The sequence below is a fragment of the Protopterus annectens genome, chromosome 13.part0 (genome assembly GCF_019279795.1).
Source record: "Protopterus annectens isolate FY-2018-M chromosome 13.part0, PAN1.0, whole genome shotgun sequence".
NCBI lineage: Eukaryota > Metazoa > Chordata > Ceratodontiformes > Protopteridae > Protopterus > Protopterus annectens.
In genome coordinates, this window is record NC_056747.1 from 196,009,546 (window position 1) to 196,031,059 (window position 21,514).

The 21,514-nt window shown below is 41.1% G+C and overlaps 1 protein-coding gene across 1 annotated transcript in view; it reads left to right on the forward strand.

Moving 5' to 3' along the window:
* LOC122787868 (histone-lysine N-methyltransferase, H3 lysine-79 specific-like) overlaps window positions 1–21,514 on the forward strand; it is a 2,114,473-nt gene that overhangs the window by 254,019 nt on the left and 1,838,940 nt on the right. Inside the window, exon 3 of the mRNA XM_044054784.1 lies at window positions 17,440–17,514. Coding sequence (XP_043910719.1) covers window positions 17,440–17,514 — 75 coding nt within the window. The remainder of the gene's footprint in view (window positions 1–17,439; window positions 17,515–21,514) is intronic.

The window sequence follows — 21,514 nt, forward strand, 5'->3', positions numbered from 1 at the left end:
GATTTAGTTATATACCATACACATACTGTATTATAATATACATTCATTATATACACATGTATATAGATTTTATAGTATTTTATATTAAGTACATATTATACATATACATATGTAATTCAATCTATAGTATATAGGCATCAATATTATATGATATAATAGATTCAGTGTGGACTATGTGGGCACACACAGTAATTATTCACTGTTCAGTTTTCTGATAACTTAATTTTAATTTTTACAATTTAGATTTTTCTTTAATTTATTTTTCTTATTGTCCTTTTAGGGGATTAATTTTTTTAAATGAATTAAATTAATAAATTAATTTAATATGAACATATAATACTACTATTAAATGACATTTCATACCAATCTGATGAAATTATTTCCTTAGAATGAGAGCTTCAGTTATTGAGTAGACTGGTGCTGTGCTGGAGTGTTCTCTGTTCTGTCATAGTTTGGAATCAGCCTGTTTTAACTTTGGCTTGTGTGTTCTTCCAGCTTTCCACTGCTGTTACTAGGTTTGCCTGCCACAATAATCTGTTCATCCGCATCTAAACAGGGTTTTTTGGAGGGAGTAGTAGAATGCATTGTTAAAGAAGCAGACGCTGGAGTATCTTCACTCTCACTCTCTCCTTTCTTTTTGTGCCTGTCCTCTGAATAGGGTCTTTAGATTGCACAGAGTCAAGTCGTTCATTTTATCTGTAAGCACAAGTATAACACTTTTTCCAAAAGAGACTCATCGAAACACATTGCAGAGAATACGTGTTTGTATTTGGTAGGAACTTGTGACTACAGTGAGTGGATTTCCTAAAACCAGATTGCTTAAACATAATTAATACTGAGTGAAAAGGCATGCGCACAAGAAAAAAAAACTAACACAAACTAGAAGGTAGAGCAGTCAGCAAGTACAGGACTATGAAGCGCTTGTACTAGAACAATGACACTGCTACCAGCAGACCAGAGAGACAAATATTTTAGTCTATACTTGCCTACAGCAGCACAGTGTTAATTTTAATTCTTTTCTAAATCTTAAGGTCCTGTTGGGGCTAAACACCCTGACATGGTCTTGTTTTCTTAGAAGGTGACTTTTTGGCATAATGCACTGTCAGGGCATAGATGATTAGATTCACTCTGGTCTAATGTCACGTTACAGTTCCATCCAAAACTTCTCCAAAGCTGATTACAACCTCCTGAGGGAAGGTATAAACAGCTTCACAGCCCCCTCCCCTTCTGTAAGAACTAGCGCATATATGCAAACCTTTGCCAAAGTACTGTACAAGCATTTATATAGCTGCATGTAATCAGGAATAGACAGGACAAAATCTTCCTCTTCAAGGAAGAGTAAACCTGTCCGGAGGACGTCTGCAATAAATTAACTTTATAATAAAAGGAAAAAATTGCTGTTCAGGACCAAGAAGGAGCAGGTGCCTAATTGGATGCAATCTCTTTAGCCTGAACAAGCATATAAGAGCACTAGTGAAATCCTCCAAAGCAAAATTCGAGTCCAGACTGGCCACATCTACTAAAAACAATCATAAGGTCTTCTTCACATATGTCCGCAGTCTCAAAGGAAGCACTTAGATCTGCTCAGAACTGTTGATCAAGGACACCACATACACAAACACTCTAGATATAGCCAACCTGCTGGCAGACCGTTTCAGTGAAAACTCCCCAACACCTGTCCACCTCATCTTATCTCTAGGGAGCAACTGCCCTGTCAAAGGCAAAAAATACATCCTCCATGGGACCCGATAACATCTTGGGCTGCATCCTACATAAACTCAGACAGGTACTTGCAGCCTCATTAGGCACCCTATTCAACCAAAGCCCGAGTACTGGTTTCGTCCCAGACGAGTGGAGGACAGCCACTGTCATCCTTTTGCACAAAGGTGGAGTATCCACCGATCCAGGAAATTATAGGCCCATTAGCATAACTAGCCTGATCTGCAAGGCCATAGAATGGATTATCATGGACCTTGTTAAGAAGGACATTGGCAACCTCCAAACACTCGATCCCACACAGTTTGGTTTTGTCAGGGGGAGGTCATGCCTGTTAAATTTAGTCGACTTCTTTGAGACAGTCACTAAAGCCATGGACGAGGAGAAGATAATGCCCACTGCCTACCTTTACCTAGCCAAAGCTTTTGATACTGTTCACTACTCTTGTATAATAGATAAACTCTCTCAACTAGGAATAAGTCTGTATGTTACCAGATGGGTTGCAAACTGGCTCGCTGAAATCAAAATAGGGAAAGCCACCTCAAGTAGTAGAACCGTAATGAGCGGTGTACCCCAGGGGTCCGTCTTGGGGTCTCTGTTGTTTGGGATATACTTTTCTGAGGTGCGGGCCAAAACCAGTAAGCTATGGCTGATCATGATTGCAGGTGATTGCAAGCTGGGTGGCATCATCAATTCCCCTAGTCATGTGGACATCCTGCAAGAGGGTCTCACCCAAACAAATGACTGGTGCCAGAAACATGGCCTCAAACTGAATGCCAAAAAAATGCATCATCATCCCCTTTGGGAAGAGTGACGTCCCCACAAATTATCACATTAATAACAAGATCCTAATCACGCAATCAGTTGTTAGGGACTTGGGCACCCAGGTTGATAAACTGACTTTTGACCACCATATTGCCACTGTTGTATGGAAAGCTTACTACATGGCCCACCTCATTAGTAAGGGTATCTCATCCAGGGACAAAGAGGTCATAACATCCCTGTATTTTTCCCTTATAACACCCATTATTGACACAACACCCATTTGGGCACATACCTTACAAACACGTGCAGCACTAGAGAGACCACAGAGGTTCCTGGCATGGAGAATCCAGGACCTCAAGCAACTGTCCCACACAGATGAGTTGAAAGTTCTGTCCCTCTACTCAGTCTCATAAAGACTCCTCAGAGGTGACCTCTGTCTGGCATACAAGGCAATCTCAGTCCCCGCCTTGATGGGACTGCTGCATATCCTCAAGTCAATCTCTACTCAAGTAACCCGCACGTGTGACCTCAACCTGGTCTGTGACATCAGTAGGACTTGTTGGTGGGAAGATTTGTGTCCCAGAGACTCCCCCTTCTGTGGAATAGACTCCCTCTCCATATCAAGCAAAGTACTTCATTAACCCTTTTTAAGCACAACCTGGATAACTGGATGGGGAACAGATACTACGCCCCTGAAATTCCATCTGTGTTCCTACTGGACAGGGTCATCAGGTGCTGACTTTTCAGAACATGGGCTAAATTCTTGGCTAGGCTTGTAGGGGCCTCAGGGCCAATAGCCTAGTAACTTCCTATGATCCATTAACAACAAAAGTGATGAGAAATACCAAGTCTGTGAATACACTAAAGTGTCTGTTGCTGATTTGCTATGACTGTTACATGTTTGGTTTTGTGTGTGTGTGTGTATCACAGTCTGAAGTTCTTGCAGAAGTGTAAAATAAGTTGAGCTAACAGTCTTTTCAAAAAAGAAAAATTATTTGAGTTTTGGGTCCTTTCTTCCTTCTGTGAACCAGAGTATGAATTTCTGGGTTTCAAGGCTTAGCCAGTTGCAAAGCTGTTCTCCATGATTACTGAACATCTTTACATTCAAACTGCAAAAAATTCAATATGTTTATGGCTTTGGGTTGGGTAAAGAATAAAGCTGTAAGTGACATTACACAGTAAAAATCTCTGAACCTTTGCCTGAGTAACTTTACAGTTCTATAAAATGTGAAAAAAATTATAGTTGTATAAATAAACTTGCCACAACATTAGACTTGAATGATCACTTCTGCAGTTGTTTCTAGCTGTATGAGTTGTAACCTGTTAAGGATATAGAACAGCTGACCAACTTCCAAGGCTTAAGGGCACCTTCCATGTGCCCAAAACATTAGTCAGACTAAAAAGTCAGGTGTTGGTGTGAAGCTCTTCAGAGCTTTCCTGCCACCCAAGAGTGCTCTTCTTGTTGGCTTTTAAGGATCGATTGTCAGCTAACACTTTCCATCGCTGTGCAGATAAGTTCCCTTCGGGGAGGAAACCTTCCACATCTGCTTTGTTTTTTAAAGAATTTGATCTTTTTCTGTGAAAATATTTGTTTTAAGGCTGGAAATGTGTTTTATTGACTGATAGATGACCATCCTTATTTTAATGATTTAAAATAATATTTTTTTTTAACTAAATATGTGTGTTCCTAATGAAGGTAGGGTTGCTGCAAGACTCACTGTAGCTATTACTACTTTTGTATTATCCAGGCCACCCCCAGAGAGAGAGAGAGAGTAGAGAGAGAGTGGATCACACTTCTTCACTCCTCTTACTCCTTGCCTGGCTTCTCCAGTCCTGAAGTTACTAATCAAACTCCAGACACCTGGGTTGCTGTCAGGAGTCTGTTCCTTTGTGCCATGGAGCCACATGGTCTTGTGAAATCAGATATCCACACACAGTCACTTTCATAGGCCATAGACTGGACACTGTCCTGCAGGGCCTGCTTTCTAGCAGACAAGATTTCCTCCACCCGATCAAGTGTAATTCAATGTAAATATGCTTTAGCTGCTCTTTGTTTCAGAGAACTGAGCTTAATGCCATCAGTAATGTTCATGATGACTCATTCCAGGTATCATATGTGGGTGCTTCAGTGGGCTATCAAGATTCATTGCATCAGTTTTCAGATCCATTGGACGTGTTCTGGAAATGCTGTCCTCCTCATCTTGCAAGTGTTTCAGGATTCTCTTTCATCCTAATAATGCAAGATAGTTTTAGTACATAAACAGACAAGGGGAACTTGTTAATTTCTCCTGTGTCAGTAGGTCATAAGACTGTGGGAATGGGCCTCTGCAAAAGTCACCTTCTTGTTCTTCCTCATGTCCTGGGGCAAACCAGTTCCTTAGTGCATTGATTCATCCATTGTCTTCTGATACCTTATAAGATAGTACTGATGGAATACGAGGTGTAGCATGGACCTTTTTGCTGTCACTAGCGGCAGCGTTTCAGCAAACTGTTTGTATGCCAGAAAAACTTCAAATGCAGCAGCTTTTTTCCTTATTCCTCCCATTCCAGGGATGCATTCATCCAAAAGTGGCTTCTGATACCTGTGTAGTGCTCCCCCATTTCCTCATATTCCCAAGCTTATCGAGAGGGCCAGGAATTGTAGTGCATACATGATCCTCATAACCCCCCCCCCCTTTGGCCTGACAAGTGTGGGTCCCTCATTTCTTGGAGATGCTGCAGTGTTTGAAGACTTCCCAAGAATCTGCTGTCTCACCTGTCTGACAGACCTCGCATAAACTTTCATTTCCTGTGACTATCCGTCTGGTTTATGCACTTGTAGTGAAGGTTGTGGAATCATAAACTGGGAGGATGTTCCAGATCATTACCCTCTGCCCAGAGACTTGGTATGTGAATACTTCTGAGCTACCACCAGATTGTTAGATCTTTTTGCTGCTTTGGTTCCTAGTACTTTGGAGTGCTTGTCACAGATCTTGGATTCTGATTTCAGCTTTTCTTCCATTAAAATCCATCTGACAGCTGCTTCTAATTTCCTCCTCAGTATATAGTCTTCCACAAAGTGTCCATGAGTACTAATCCCTTCTTTATGCCTCAGGTGGCCAGGGAAACTAATATTAATCAGTCTATTGATATTCCAGTGTTTTCCCTAATTATGCCAACAGTGGGAGTACTGTGTTGTGTGGCTATTCTTTGACAACTTAGATTTTGTTTGGTTCTAAAACTTCCTTTTCTCTGTTTTTTTTCAGTGCGTAAAGTCTTGTTATCTTAAGTAGGGAAAACCCATACCAGAATCTACAAATACACATTCTACAAGAGCAATGGCCATTTCAAAAGCTTTCTTCAGATATGTATTGGCAGATATTGATGTGGCTGCTGTGTGATGCAATTTCCCTATTTAGGCTTTCTTGTGGTGCCATTGATGTCATTATTATTTGGGGGTATTCTTTCTAGATAGCTGTATAAGAGGTCTAACTTGGGGCTTTGTGGGGATGGAAGTGAACATGCAATTGCAGTTTTATTATTTCTTAAGTACGTAATTTGTATCTGATTTTGGGAGTGTCATTTCACCCCCCCTGCATTGTCCTCCTGCTTGGGCCTGATGATGTCTTTGTATTTGGGGGTTCCAAGTAAAGGTATTTGCATGGGATAAAGCATTTAGGAGCTGCCTATGTCCATTAGTAGTATAGGGGGGCAGTCCTGGGGTAAATTTTCTGTTTCCCATTAATAGGTCTAAGTTGCACTTAAAAATGGACAAAGGTGATTCTTTTTTATGTGGGTGGGAGTCTGTTCCACAACAGCAGTATCCTCTGTTGCAGAAGAGGTTTAGTTGCCTATACTGAGTATTTCTGATACCATTTCACTTTCTGATGTGCAGTAAATCCATCAGTAAGGGTCAGGGGATGCCTTGTAGGCAAGGCACAAGTCACTTCTTAGCAGTCTGTAGGATACAGGGTATAGTGACAGGGCTTTGAGTCAGTCCATGAAGAGCATGTTGTTTAGGCTTTGTATCTTTTTTAGTAATGTGGGCATTCCAGTTGTTGCATGTGTCTGGACAGATACATGCCAAAGGGGGCATTACATTTAATGATTGGCTGAATGAGGGATGAGTAAAGGTTAACAATAACATCACTTGATCTAGATGCAATCCCTCTGTTTTTTAACTGTGCAATATAGGACGACTTTCTTACAACAGTAAACACATGCTTGTTAAATTTGTGTCATTGTTGACATAAGTTCCTAAATCCTGAACAAACTGGATTAACTTGTAGTGGCAAATTGTCATCGTGGTAGTTCCCTTGGTTAGATGATCTCTGAAAGGATACAATAATGCATTTTTTGGCATTTAATTTCAGTCCGTGATTTTGGCACCAGTTATTTATTTGAGACAAACCTTCCTGTAGGAAGTAAAGTCATTTGGGAATCCAATGACTTCTCCTAGTTGCAAACATCTGCAAACTTAGTCAGCCAGAGCCCTTTGGTATTAGATTTTACTTAAGAAAAGTAGATGCCAAAGAGGAGAGGTCCTAGCACTGAACCCTGGGGGACTCTACTGGTGACTGGTCACTTTGTGGAGGTAACTTATCCTATTTTGATTATCTGCATCCTATCTGTGAGCCAGTTGCCAGTCTGGTTGGTGATATATGGGTTTATTCAGCTTTCTAATATGAGTAGGGAACTTTATAAAAGCTTTGACAAAGTCAGGATATGTGGTTTGTACCATTTTGCCTTCATCCATTTGGTGACCTTTTCAAAAAAAAAAAAAAATCCACCAGGTTAAGTGAGCATGACCTGCCCTTGCTGAATCCAAATTGAGATGGGTCCAGTGTTTGGAGGTTTCCTATGTCCTAATTGATTAATTCCATGATGCTTCTTTCCATGGCTTTGCATATGAGTCTTGTCACACTTATGGGTCTATAATCGCCTGGGTCTGTCGAAGGTCCTCCTTTATACAGGGGAATGACAATAGTTGTTCTCCATTTGCTGGGCACAAAACCTATATGGAAACTGAGATCGAGCAGTGTTAGGAGTGTGGCTAATTTGTACTTCATGCTAAGAAACATCCAGGGATATTGTCAGGACCCATCTGTGCAGTATTTTTAGTTTTTGATAGCACTTTTAGGACTTGGTCTTGTCTCATGGCTGGAGGTGAGCCAGTTTCAAGTGGGTGTATATTACGTTATCGAACTGTTAAAGGTTCGAATGTCATATGGTCGACACCATATGATCAAACTTTTAAAAGTTTGAATGTTTCAATGGAGATTTCCATACAATGCGGAATGGGAAGATTTCCCTTTCCTGCACTATAGTGCGATCTCTGAGTTGGTATATTTAAAATGGTCAGGTAGTTTTTTTTTTCTGTTAACTTTTTTTTCCCGCTTTTTGAACTTTTAAAAGTTTGATCATATGGCTTCGACCATATGACGTTCGAACATTTAAAAATTCGATAACATAATATATACCCGTTTCAGGTATTTCTTGAAGGACAGATGGAGGAGGGTTAAAGTTGGAGCTTAATTTAATGGCCGGTAAGTTCACTATATTTTCAGCCTCGATGCAGGTAACCTCATTCACAGTCAGCTCAATGCATTGCTGCATTGTACTTTTGAGATTCTGAAGACAGCTAAAATGCCTTGTGATTATCTTTGGCTTTGATAGCTATTTCAGCCTCAAACTTTGGTTTTGTGGATTTTATTAAGCTCCTGAGTTTATTTCAGTGACAAGGGCTCCAACATTCTGAGACTTAACTTTTCTAATTTTTGGTCAAATTCTTTTCTTTTTATTCTAAAGCTGGTATTAATATTTCACCATGTGGGTTTGTTTCTGGGGTTCACCCTGCAGTTGTCCTTACTGGTTACAGCTGCATCTGTGGGTTTGGTGGAGATTTGAAGTTTGCCAGTGTATCACTTAGGAGTTGGTAGTTTGTTTTGGAGAAATTTCTAAAGGTACCTTGGGTGGAAGGAATGTCTGGTTTCAGTTTTATTTCGAAGGCAACTGCTTTATGGTTAGACCTAACAAATAATGACAATATGCAAGGGATGGTGCAAGATGCTCTCATACTAGTAAGGGCAAAATCCAAGATGTTGTTACCCCAGTAGTAGTTACTCTGACTAGTTGTTCCAGGGAATTTATATGGACAGTGTCCAGGAATCCCTGTGCTTGTGCACTAGTGGTGATGTAGGTTCCCCAGTCTGTGGTTGGATAGTTTAGATCACCTAGGAAAATGGCATTGGGTTTAAAACAGAGCGATTCTAGTTCCTGTAGATAGGCATAGTGTCCTTTTGTGATGGAGGGAGTTCTATAACTAGGTAATATATTGTTTGGGGCCTTTCAGATGATTATTTGAACATGAAGAAGCTATATTTTACTGCTTTAATAGCCTTAATGTGAATCTGTTCTGGTTGTAGATTGATAACCTAAACTGCTTTTCCCCTTCCTGCACAGTAGCTGGTCTAAAATGTGTTGAAAGCGTTAGCACCCTGCACAGCCGGAGTGCTCTGTGCTGTTTCAAATCATGCCTCATTCATTACACAGATGCCAAAGTCTTCCCTGGTGAGAAGGGCTTTGTAGGGAGTGGAGTTTCTTGTCCTAGCATTGATCAGTAACACTTTCATATTTTCCTTTGCTTGTTTCATTATATTAGTAGGTTTATCAGCTTGGCATTGCCTAAAAAAAGGCAGTATGGGGGTGAAAAATGTCTGTTAATAATTGAAACCATGGAGAGGGCAGATGCAGGCCATCTCTGGTGAGGCAGTATAGTCTGTTGATCATGTCATCCCAGGGTGACAAATACTAGACCCCTTTGAATGGCACCAAAAACTAAGCCAGTCGTTGAAGTCCGTTATTTTTGCTCCTATCATGGCATCAACTTTATGAGAAGGTAGAATGCTCCTCAGTGCTAAGCTTACCTGCATTGAACACACAGTCTGAGAACTCCGTCATGTTTCTTCCTATAGTACAGGTAGATGCACCTCAGATTGTTGACACTGGCATGAACAATGACAGAGTCATAGTGGTAATTGTTCAAGAATTTGAGAGTGCATGCATGATCTGACTGATCCTGACACCAGACAAGCAACTAACCATCACTGTTTCCTTGCTCAGCTTGGTAAGAGGCACATCTGTATGTCTTATAAATGGAGTCACCAATAACAAGAATGTTTGGTTGGGTTGATGCCTGCCTTACAGGATCACCATCTGCAATTTTGGGACTCGTTTTGCTATGTGAGGAAGTAGGCTTAATATGCTGAGTGTGCTTTGTGCCTGTGTTTTGTTTTGGAGGTCTTCACCCTCATGATTAAACAACACTAACTAAATCCTGTAATACCCTCACCCATTTGTGGGTTATTGCTAAAATATAATATGGCATATACCACTCTGGGCATAGTTCTCTTCTTTGTTGGCTCCCTTCTAATGTATTCTTAATTGGGATATCTTCTGCTGGGCAGAATATTGTCCCTTAGTATTTTTAAACCATAGCTGCTGTGATATATAATACCAGCACTTTCTTTTGTTTTCCCATTAGTAAATGGGTGACCAAAACAAAACAAGTTGCACTTAACTATATACAACTGTTTTACTGAGTAAAATGCTAGCAAACATTGGTTTATTGTGCTAACATTTGTGAGCTAAGCTTAAGCCAGTTAGACCAAAGTGAATAAAACACAGCAAACCAGATATGAACTAGAAGAGAGAGTTGAAACAACTACTGTTTCATTTCTGAATTCTGTGAAGGGCAACCTACCAAAGCCCCCTTTGAAATGATGTTTCACTGTAGGACACACTGTTTTGGACATATTCCCTTTTCCAAGGGTTACCCTTTAATGGTCCCTCAGTATCATTCCTTTGCAGAGTAATACTTTAGTTGGTGCAGTGGTCAACCCAATGAAGGACCAAGCTGTCCAAAATTCTGCCTTAGAAGCAGGCCACTTTCATGATTCCCACATTTTAGCCTGCCATTTGCCTACTCCTTATGCCAAGGTGGTATGCCAAAACCCATAAAAAAAAATTTAAAAGGACCACTGTGGTCACCAGATGAGAAAAATGTATTTTTATCTTTCCTTTGTATTTGTAATGTTAATGATCCTGCAGCACTGAAGTGGTTATTTTTTCTCTTCTACTCAAAAGTGACTTTTCAAGGGTTGACATAACATGATGGTGTACATCCTGTGTTCTCAAGAGATAAGATTTATGTTAGTTTTGGGAGTCTATACTTACATAAAGTGAAATAATACACAAGGGAACGTATCGAGTTGTCTTGTGTAGTAAACAGTCATTGCATGTTTCTGGGGATAGGATGGACCTCTGTTTATTTTGCCACCCTGAGAAATCAACAGAAAGTTCATATGTGATGTTGGCATATCTCCAGGTTAATGTGAACAGAAGGCTGTATATGTCAATTTGTAAGTACTCGCTGACTGAAACAGTAATGCCTTGCCCTTTATGCCACTCTTCAGAAGCATTGCCTTAATGTTTCAGTTTTGCTTTTTAGCCTGTATATCTTTAGTGAACTGTTAAACAGTGCAGATCAGTATTCAGCATTGATAAATGCTAAATGCTCATTTGTGTTTGAAGTTCTTGACATACTATATTTATTTTGCGTGGGAAACATGAAACTCAGGTCATTACAATTTACATTGTCAGAGCTTCCTGATTGCCAGTACTTAGTCTGTGATGGGGAGATGTGCAGCTAAGCAGAATAGCGCCATTGTAGCCAAACTGATGGGGAGTTATAGCTTGTATGTAGGGCATAACTATCCTTCATCTTCAAAAGGATGCATAAACAAAGGATGTTCTTCATCTCGCATTGCTGCAGTCCTTACACTTGGGTAGTCCGCTGTCCTCGGTCGGCCCGAATATCAAAGTATTAGGCTGACGTCGGTCAAGGCGCTTAAGACTGACATCAGGTACAAAACGATGACTGACGTCATATCCTCAGTCTTTTTGCTCGATGCAGAAGAAGCAGCCCGTTCTGAAATTTTTCAATTCGTTTCAGACCGAGTCAAAGTTGGCTAAGTACGAATATTTTAGTTTTTCTTGCCTCAGTGGTTTGCGGATGTCAGAAAAAGTGAATAACTATATTTCTTGTGAGGAAACAGATACGCATAGAGATTATCATACTTTGTGTATTCCTTGTTTGGGGCCACTTACACGCGACGACGTTGGGTGTCGCTTTTGTGCTAGGTTCAATAAGCGCACTATTGCGTAAGTTAGATTGTGCCAGGTTGGTCTTGAAGCGGTGCAATTATATTATGCCGTCGGATGCTCCGGCGCCCGCTTCAAGAAGCTTAAAGACAAAGCAGCTAAACCCAGGAGCAGAAAGAGTCCCGTGCAGACGCCCGGTTCTTTAGAGGTGTCAGTGGAACCGGTGGTTCCGCGGGAGGTTTCTCTGGAGTCCCAGGGGAGACTTTGTTATTGCAGGATGTGGCCTCTCAGGAGGCAGGTCAGGCTGAAGGGCTTATCAGGTTACTGTACTCCCTCCCTTCCTAGGGTGGTTAGGCCCTCTCCTTCTGTTTCCAAGGCTTCTCCCAAGAGGCAGGCCAGGTTTAGCTTCTGTTGGTGTCACTCCTAGTTCATCAGGATCTGTGCCCAAGCACATGCTTAAAATGGCAGAAGATTTAATTACTTTGATTAGAGGTTCTTTGCCCCTCTGATAAGAGGCCTAGGGTGGAACCAGAGTTGGGGAAGTTTGAGCAGGCAGGATGTTTCAGAGTCTTGGCTGAAGACTTGCAGGAGTATTCTCCTTATTCTGATTCTGATGTGGATGATTCTCCTTCTGCTTCTCCTCCAGAGGATTTTTCTTATTCAGAGAGCCCTCATCCATGAGGGACCATTTTAAGTCGGAAGGTCAGGACTTCTCTGATTCCTGGAAAAGGCTTAGGAATTTTTGCTTTTACCCCAGCATAGGCCTTTGGCTATACCTGTTCTGGATGTTGTGGAAGATGTGTTTGCAGAGGCTTCACTTAATGCTGATTCTTTTGCCTCCTGCTCCTGTTAAACCGGATAGGTATTACAAGGTGCCTGAAGCTCAGAAATATCTTTTTAAGAGGCCTAGGCGGACCCAGAAACTGTTAGTCAGGGACCTAAAGGGTGTCAAGGCCTCTGTTGTAAAAAATCCGGTTCCTCCAGATAAAGAGGCCAGAGCTTTGGATAGATGGGGAAAAGAAAGTCTATACTTCTTCCACCTTAGCTATGAGGGCTTTGAATTGCCAGTTTCACATGTTGAAATATCAAAACTATCTACTTTCTCAATTGAAGTCTAAGGTAGATGCTCTGGCAGGAAGGTATTGAGTGTAAAATTACAAGATTTGGTACATGTTTCTGAACAGGTGGGTAAGCATTCTTTACAATGTGGTTTTGATGCTGTACAGGCCTCGTCTAGGGTGGCTGCCACTGGGTCAGTTCTTCGCAGGCACGCCTGGCTGAGGGATCAGAATTTATCTGACCATGTTAAGACAAGGATTTTAGATGCTCCTTTACAGTCTGATGTGTTGTTTGGTTCACCTGTGGAGGCAGTCTTAAAGAAAATGGAAGACAAGGCTAAGTCTATGCAGACTGTTAAAGATTTTGCAAGTTCAGCCTCCGAAGTTTAGTAGGAATTGGCCTGCTAAGGGGTGGGTACCCTTCTTATGATTCACAGTCTAGGGGTAGATCTAGGCGTGGTAGGGCAGAGCTCAGGGCTCTTTCAGGCCTAGAACAGGGAGTTCACCTGCACAGTCTTGGTGAGGGCAGGGGCCAGTCCTTTCGTAAACAGGCCCAATGGCGTATTCTTTCAGCTGCCAGAGCCTTCCGTCTGGCAGCACCTTTGGGAGGAAGGTTGGCACTCTTCAAGGAAAATTGAGTTTAATTACCCAAGACAGATGGGTATGGATATCATACACCAAGGTTACAAGTTTTATTTCCATACCTTGCGTCCTTTCAAGGGCATGCCAGGCGTTCCTCCTCAGCAAAGATTAGAGGCTCACAAACAAATTTCTCTGCTGCTTCAAATGGGGCAATACAGCCGGTCCCTCTGTCAGAAGTGGGCCTAGGATTTTATTCTCGCCTGTTCCTAGTACAAAAAAGGGAACACGTGGAGACCAATTTTGGATTTATCTATCCTCAACACTTATCTGGACATTCCCAAGTTCAAATATTTGCGTTACGCATAAACAGCTTTTACCTCTGCTGGGCAAAGATCACTGGATGGTAACTCTGGATCTCAAGGAGGCTTACCTTCATGTTCCTATCAGGCTAAGTTGCAGGAAGTATCTGCGTTTCGGGCTGGGACTTCTCATTATCAGTTCTCTGCATTGCCCTTTGGCTTATCTACTGCGCCCAGAGTGTTCACGAAAGTTCTGGCTCAGTGATAGCTTTCTTCAGGCTAAAAGGAATACAGATCTATCCTTATTTGGACGATTGCCTGATTCTGGCTCAAAGGAAGACCGAACTTCTTCATCATTTGCAATATGTGATAGCAGTGCTAAGATGCCTGGGGTATTCTGTGAGCGAAATAAAGTCCAGTCTAGTACCCTCTCAGGACATGTGCTTTCTGGGTATGAGACTGAATACAGCATCCCAGATGGCCTTTTGACCCCGGACAAACAAAGAATCTTTCCCTTTACTTCCATCAATTGTCTCATCAGTCCAGGCTGACTGCAAGGACAGTCCTTCAAGCCTTGGGGTTCATGGCATCTTGTATTCTGGTGCTTCCCAATGCCAAACTGCATATGAGGAAGCTACAATGGTATCTCAAAATGTATGGACACAGCACTGCCAGGATATGGACACTGTCATTCAGATAATACCTTGCATTCAAAAGGAATTTTGTGGTGGGCTCAGGAATGTCACCTAAACAAGGGACTCTGTGACCCGCCAGAGGCAGTCAGATTCTAACGACAGATGCCTCCAGACAAAGCTTGGAGCTCATCTAAATGGAAAGTGGATACAAGACACATGGCCTGCCAGACTACAACATCTACATATCAACTTGAAAGAGATGTTAGCAGTCCAATTTGCATTAATAGCTTTCAAAGGATTTACTTCTTCCAGGGCAGGTGTTGATTGTAACAGACAACACAACTGTCATGTGGTACATCAACAAGCAAGGGGGAACACATTCTTATCCTCTATGCAGGCAAGCAATGATTTTGTGGGAGACTGCTCTCAGTTTACAGCTAAATCTTCAGGCAAGGTTTCTGCGGAGCACAGAACTCCTTAGCAGATGTGTTGAGCAGACGAATTATGGATCCCCAGTGGAAATGGATCCTCATGTATTTCAGAAATTGACAGTGTCATGGGGAACTCCAGACATAGATCTGTTCGCTTCTCCACTAAACTACCAGCTGCCAAAGTTTTGCACAAAAAGGTTTCATCCCACAGCCTGGAAAGTGGATGCTCTTTCTTTCAATTGGAGCAATCTTCATGTGTATGCCTTTCCACCTCTGCCTCTCCTCCCAAAGGTACTCCTAAAGGTCAGACAGGACAAGCCAAAGATGATTTTAATAGCTCCAGATTGGCCTCACAGCACTGGTACCCATTACTGAGAAGTCTGTGCAGTACGGGAGCCTCCATGGCCTTTGCCTTCGATTCCACACCTGCTGTCTCAGGAGAACAGTCATTTACTCAATGTCAAACTTCACTCTCTTCACCTAACAGCCTGGCATATTCTGTTTTGAACCCTGAGGGTCTCAGCTTCCACAGCAAGTTTTGAATGTTATTTGGAGGCCAGAAGGCCTAGTACAAGGAAAGTGTGCAGATAAATGGAAGATTTTTATTTTGGAGTACAGCAAAGGAATTTGATGTTTCTGAGCCTAATTTAAGTGTGGCTCTTCAATATCTTACTGAGTTACTGGACAAAGGTTTGTCCTTCTCTTCTATTAAGGTTCATGCTGCAGCAATTTCTGCTCACTATGACTGTGACCCACCATTGTTTTCTCATCCTTTGTTCAAGCAATTCCTTAGAGACAAAAGAATATAAGACCCCCACGAGAGCTCCTACGCCTGCTTGGGATCTCAATTTTGTGTTGGAGAAACTCACTCTACAACCTTTTGAGCCTGCAGCTACTGCCAAGTTGAAATATTTATCATGGAAGACTGCTTTTTTGTTGGCCATTACCTCTGCAAGAAGGGTTTCTGAATTACAGGCCCTAGCGGGTTGAGCCTTTCTTAATTTTCCATAAGGATAGGGTATCTTTGCACTAATCCTTCCTTTATGCTCTAAAGTGGTTTCTAGTGTGCTTTTAAACCAAACTATTCATTTGCCTACTTTTTATGCAAACCCCCAAAATAAAGGGGAAAAGATTTTGCACACTTTAGATGTACACAGGCAGTTGCGATATTATTTGAGCAGAACTATAGGGTTCAGACAGTCTCAGCAGTTATTTGTTTCATTTGCTTTGAGTTCTCAGGGCAAGCCTGTGTGGCTCAGTCAAAACAAAACTCGCTATTTCTAAGTGGATTGGGTTTATTGCTTTCTGTTATTCCCATCATGGTAAGGAGATTCCAGCTGGATTAGGCCTCATTCCACTAGGGCTACTGCCACTACAGCTTTTTAAGGGGGTGGCAACTAAAGATATTTTGGAGGCAGCCACTTGGAGTTCAGTGCATACTTTCTCTAAGCATCATCACCTTCCACTTTACTCTAAATCTAGGGCTGGTTTTGCCACTGCAATTTTACAGGGCATTTGGCAGCTCCTACTGCTTTATAGTTTTGCCATCCTCCTTTCCTCTGCTTTGGATTCTACTCAGTAAGGACTGCAGCAATGTGAGATGAAGAACATAGTACAGTTTTGTACCTACCATAAATGTAGATGTTCAAGATCCACATTGCTGCAGTCCAATTTACTCCTCCTCCTTCCCCTCTGTGGTTAGAGGCGGTTGTGTGGGTTGGGTTGTAAATATTGTGTATGTGTATATATTATGATAATTATAGTGGTGCAAAGGGTGGTTGGTTGGTTTTGCTGTCTTTTGGTTTTGACCTTTCTTTTAGGGTCTTGGACATCTGGGGCAAGAAAAGACTGAGGATATGACGCCGGTCGCGCGCATTTGTACCTGACGTCCTGATGTCAGTCTTAAGCGCCTTGACCATCCGGCGTCTTAATACTCTTTGATATTGGCCGACCGAGGACAGCGGACTACCCAAGTGTAAGGACTGCAGCAATGTGGATCTTCGAACATCTACATTTATGGTAGGTACAAAACTGTACTTTTCATGTTTCTCAGTCACAGGCTGTATGGTTTTGTTTTTCTTAATCCTGAATTTCATTCTTTAATTTGCTAATGCTTCTATTGGGTAAAACAAAAAGTAATTAAAAAAAAAAAAAAGCAAAGAGACAGAATCAAAGGGAATCGGAGAAGGTTGGAAAAAGGGCATGTTTAGATGCTTGTATTTGGGAAAGGTATGGAGTTTTTGCAGTGTCCACTTCCTCAAAATGAAATTGAACTTTTTACAGAACAGTTTGTTTTTCTTTTCTTTTCTTCTTTTTTTTTTTTGAAAGGGGGTGAGGTCTGTATGGTATTCTGCCTACAGCCAGAGATGGGGTTTTGTTTTGACCTCCATCACATATACCACATTTTTCATTCCTTGGACCTGTTTAATTTTTTCCCTTCCCACTTATTTTGTCATGTAAGATGAAGACATAAAATGCAGCTTTACTATGATTTCCAAAAACGAAACTTCTTTCCACCTTGCTTTTCTTTTTTTTTTCTTTATTTCCATACTATTTCTGCTGCATGTATCACTAGTGTTTTTTTTTTCTATTCTTACTCTTCAGTAGCTGGGTTGTATTGTGTTTTATTAATGCTTCCATTTGTATAGCTTTTTGGACCAAATTTAATCGAGGTTGCTGTGCAAAAAGTACTTGATCCAACAAAATGGTGTTTTTTTACTCGTATGGTAGTGGTAGTTTTACTTACGGTGCAGTGCTTGCTTTTGCAGTAACTATGCTAGCTATTTTTCCTCTAATATTGTTTTTGTTGTAGGTGGGTCTGTGAAGAAATCCCTGATCTTAAACTCGCTATGGAAAATTACGTCCTAATTGACTATGATACAAAATGGTAAGTGCACCTTTTTATTGTTGTAATGCCACTTCTAATAATCGGAGAAGAGGACTGTCTTATGTATTTTTGAAATTATGAATTTGTGAACATCAGAGGTAACTAGTCCTGAGTTTAACTGAGGCTGTGAAGGACTGAAGAGTATTCATTCTGGGAAGACACTGACTGCATGAAGCATGGGGATGATCCACGAGGTGGAGTAATGAACCTTTCTAATTGTTTACCCTGTCAACAGCATGTACAGTGCAATGAAAAAGTATTTGCCCCTTCCTGATTTCTTATTTGTTTGCATGTTTGTCACACTTAACATGTTTCAGATCATCAAACAAATTTAAATATTAGACATAGATAACTCAAGTAAACACAAAATGCAGTTTTTAAGTGATGATTTTATTTATTAAGGAAAAAGAACTATCCAAACCTACATGACCCTATGTGAAAAAGTAATTGCCCTCCTTGTTAAATCATGAAGTGACTGTGGTTAATCATATTTTTGGGAAAGCTGAGTTCAGTTTCACTAGCCACACCCATACCTGATTACTGCCAGACATGTTGAACCAAGGGCTCACTTAAATAGAACTTGTCAGACAAAGTGAAGCAGGCCAAAAGATCCCAAAAAGGAAGACTTCATGCCGCAATCTAAAGAAATTCTGGAACAGATGAGAAACAAAGTAATTGACATCTATCAGTCTGGAAAAGGTTACAAAGCCATTTCTAAAGCTTTGGAACGCCATCGAACCACGGTGAGAGCCATTATTCACAAATGGAGAAAACATGGAACAGGGCTGAACCTTCCCAGGAGTTGCCAGCCTACAAACATTACCCCAAGAGCGCAGCGACGACTCTTACAAGAGGTCACAAAAGAACCCAGAATAACATCTAAAGAACTGCAGGCCTCACTTGCCCCAGTTAAGGTCAATGTCCATGACTCAACCATGAGAAAGACACTGGGCAAAAGTGGCATGCATGGCAGAGTTCCAAGGCGAAAACCACTGCTGACCAAAAAGAACATAAAGGCTCGTCTCACTTTTGCCAAAAAACATCTTGATGATCCCCAAGACTTTTGGGAAAATATTCTGTGAATTGACGAAACAAAAGTTGGACTTTATGGGGGATTTGCGTCCCGTTACATCCGGCGTAAAAGTAACAGCATTTCAGAAAAAGAACATCATGCCTCAGTCAAACATGGTGGTGGTAGTGTTGATGGTATGGGGTTGCTTTGCTGCTTATGGACCTGGATGACTTGCTGTGATTGATAGAACCATGAATTCTGCTCTCTACCAAAAAATTGTGAAGGAGAATGTCCATCCATCAGTTCATGACCTCAAACTGAAGCGCACTTAGGTTCTGCAGCAGGACAATGATCCAAAACACACCAGCAAGTCCCCACCTCTGAATGGCTTAAAAAAAAAAATGAAGGTTTTGGAGTGGCCTGGTCAAAGTCCGGACTTGAATCCAATTGAGATGCTGTGGCATGACCTTAAAAGGGCGGTTCATGTTTGGACACCCTCCAATATGGCTGAATTAAAACAATTCTGCTAAGAAGAGTGGGCCAAAGTTCCTTAACAGCGATGTGAAAGACTCATTGACAGTTATCGCAAACGCTTGATAGCAGTTGTTGTTGCTAAGGGTAGCACGACCAGTTATTAGGTTAAGGGAGCAATTACTTTTTCACATAGGGCCATGTAGGTTTGGATAGTTTTTTTCCTTAAATAAAATCCTCATTTAAAAACTGCATTTTGTTTTTACTTGGATTATCTTTGTCTAATATTTACATTTGTTTGATCGGAAACATTTAAGTGTGACAAACATACAAAAAATCAGGAAAGGGCAAATACTTTTTCATTGCACTGTACATAATTTTTCACTGTAGTTTTAGAAATTATGGCTATATTGTTATATAGATTGTAGCATGGCAGAGGTAGTCAGCTAAAAATAAAATTTCTACTTGTCATTAGATTAGCGTTTTCTTTTTCAGGATAAAAATATTCCATGTTTTGGAGATTTTGTTTGTCTTGTAGCTTTAAGTCCTAAAATCTTTGGAAAATACATATCTATTTGTGTGTGTGAGAGAGAGAGAGAGAGGAGGGTAGCCTCTAGATGATCACAGCATTATTATTATTGTGACTTGTTAGGGGATGGGGAGAGTGTACAGTACCAGAGTGCTGCACGTTGAAATACATTACTGTAATCATTTTTCTTTCACTTTCATCACAACCCTTACATCAGTCATACATAGAAGGTGTCTGTCTTTTGAGGGAGGTCGGAAGGTGGGATATGTTTGAAAGAATGGTGCCATTACATCCCAAAATGAAGTGTATTTGTATATGTACAAGCTGAAATTCATTACCAAGGCCACTATTCTTTTTTTACATTCTTCACAAGTATATATCAGAAATATACTCAGAAAGTGGCAGTCTTGCTTTGGGGAGCAGGCTGTGTATGGAAGAAGATGGCAATTATGTGAGCCATTAAAAACAGTCATTGACATGATTATTTTTTGGCGTATGGGCATGCGTATGTGTCTGAATGTAGCAGGTTGAAATAAGTTAATGTGTTCATATTTTTCACTTTCCTCACAATCGGACGTCAGTAGTGTACATAGAAAGTGGATGTCTTTTGGGAATGGGGTGAAGAGGCACAAAAACACAGTCCTTACATCATCAGTTTTTAAAAATGATATTCCCCAGGATTCAGCAAGCAGCTGTGCAGGCTTAGTTCCCCATATTCAAAACTGTCCAGTCATGGCAAAGGGTGGGAAATCTGCTGTATTTAAACTCCGCAGGCGGGAATATAGCTCATAACTGGTTGCAGCTTCCCACTGTAGGGAGTATGGCAGGAGTTTGTGAGGGCATGCACTTCTGGGTGCAGCGCTGGGGCATACAGGAGTCCAAGGTCATGGTGGGACTCCTGGTAAATAACCATGATGAGAGACTGCTGCAGGGCCAGTACCAGGGCTCCCAATATGAAGCAGAAACCTGAGACCGTCTCGCCCACGATCTCACCAGTGCCACTGGTATCCCTCAGACTGGTGAGCAGGTCCGGCACCACTATGCTGACTTGAAGCAGAGAAAGAGGGCAGTTTAGGACCAGTGGGTCCAAGAAGAAAGGCAGAGGGGTGATGTTCCAGCAGTGTGTAAGTATACATATCAATAACTGTTTACTAAAGTCCAGCCTGTGTATGTGATGGATAGGTATGCCTAAATATTTCTCTATTCCCTTTATAACTGCAGCTGAGTGAGCTGTGAATCAGGAAGCCCATGCCAGCAAGTTGCAAAGGCTGTGTTGCGAGGCTGGTGAGTAACAATCCTGCTTGTAGTAGTCATACCAGATAAAAATAAAGTAGTAGAAAGTCACCTGGCAGTATAAAAACTGTGTATGGGTTATACTGAATAAACCAGACAATATGACAGTAATAGACCCATATAGGTGATATTTCAATAAAACCATAACTGCCTGGCAATAAAGTTCTAAATCCTGGACTGGTTGTGTTTACTGTAGTATTGTATGGCATTTAGTGTTGCAGTATCTGAATAATGTTGTGTTAACCACTGTTACCCACACTGTGCTACATAAAAAATATGTCTAGGAATGTCAGTATAAGACTGTTGTAAGTACAAGGTCTGATTGTACAAACAAGAGATACTTGGACATAAAACAGACAGCAGTTTCTGAATAGCTCACTCTGATGAAACTCAAATTGTTGTATTTTAGCACACACAGCCATGGTTCGAATCCTGTGAGTGGTAGTAGTAAGCTGTATGCATAATCATACCTTTCAACTGTACAGATTTTTGCAGAATGTCCAGATAATTGGTTCATATATTTGGCCTGGTCCTCTGTCTCCCTGGCTAATCAGTGGGATGATCCAGAATTGTAGTCACTAAATAATAACATACATTTGATTTTCAGAACTCAAATCCTTCAGAAAATGTATATTAAAACAAATGCTGTTACTCTAGCAACACTCCAAGTTTATAATAGAGCAATATTCAAAAAA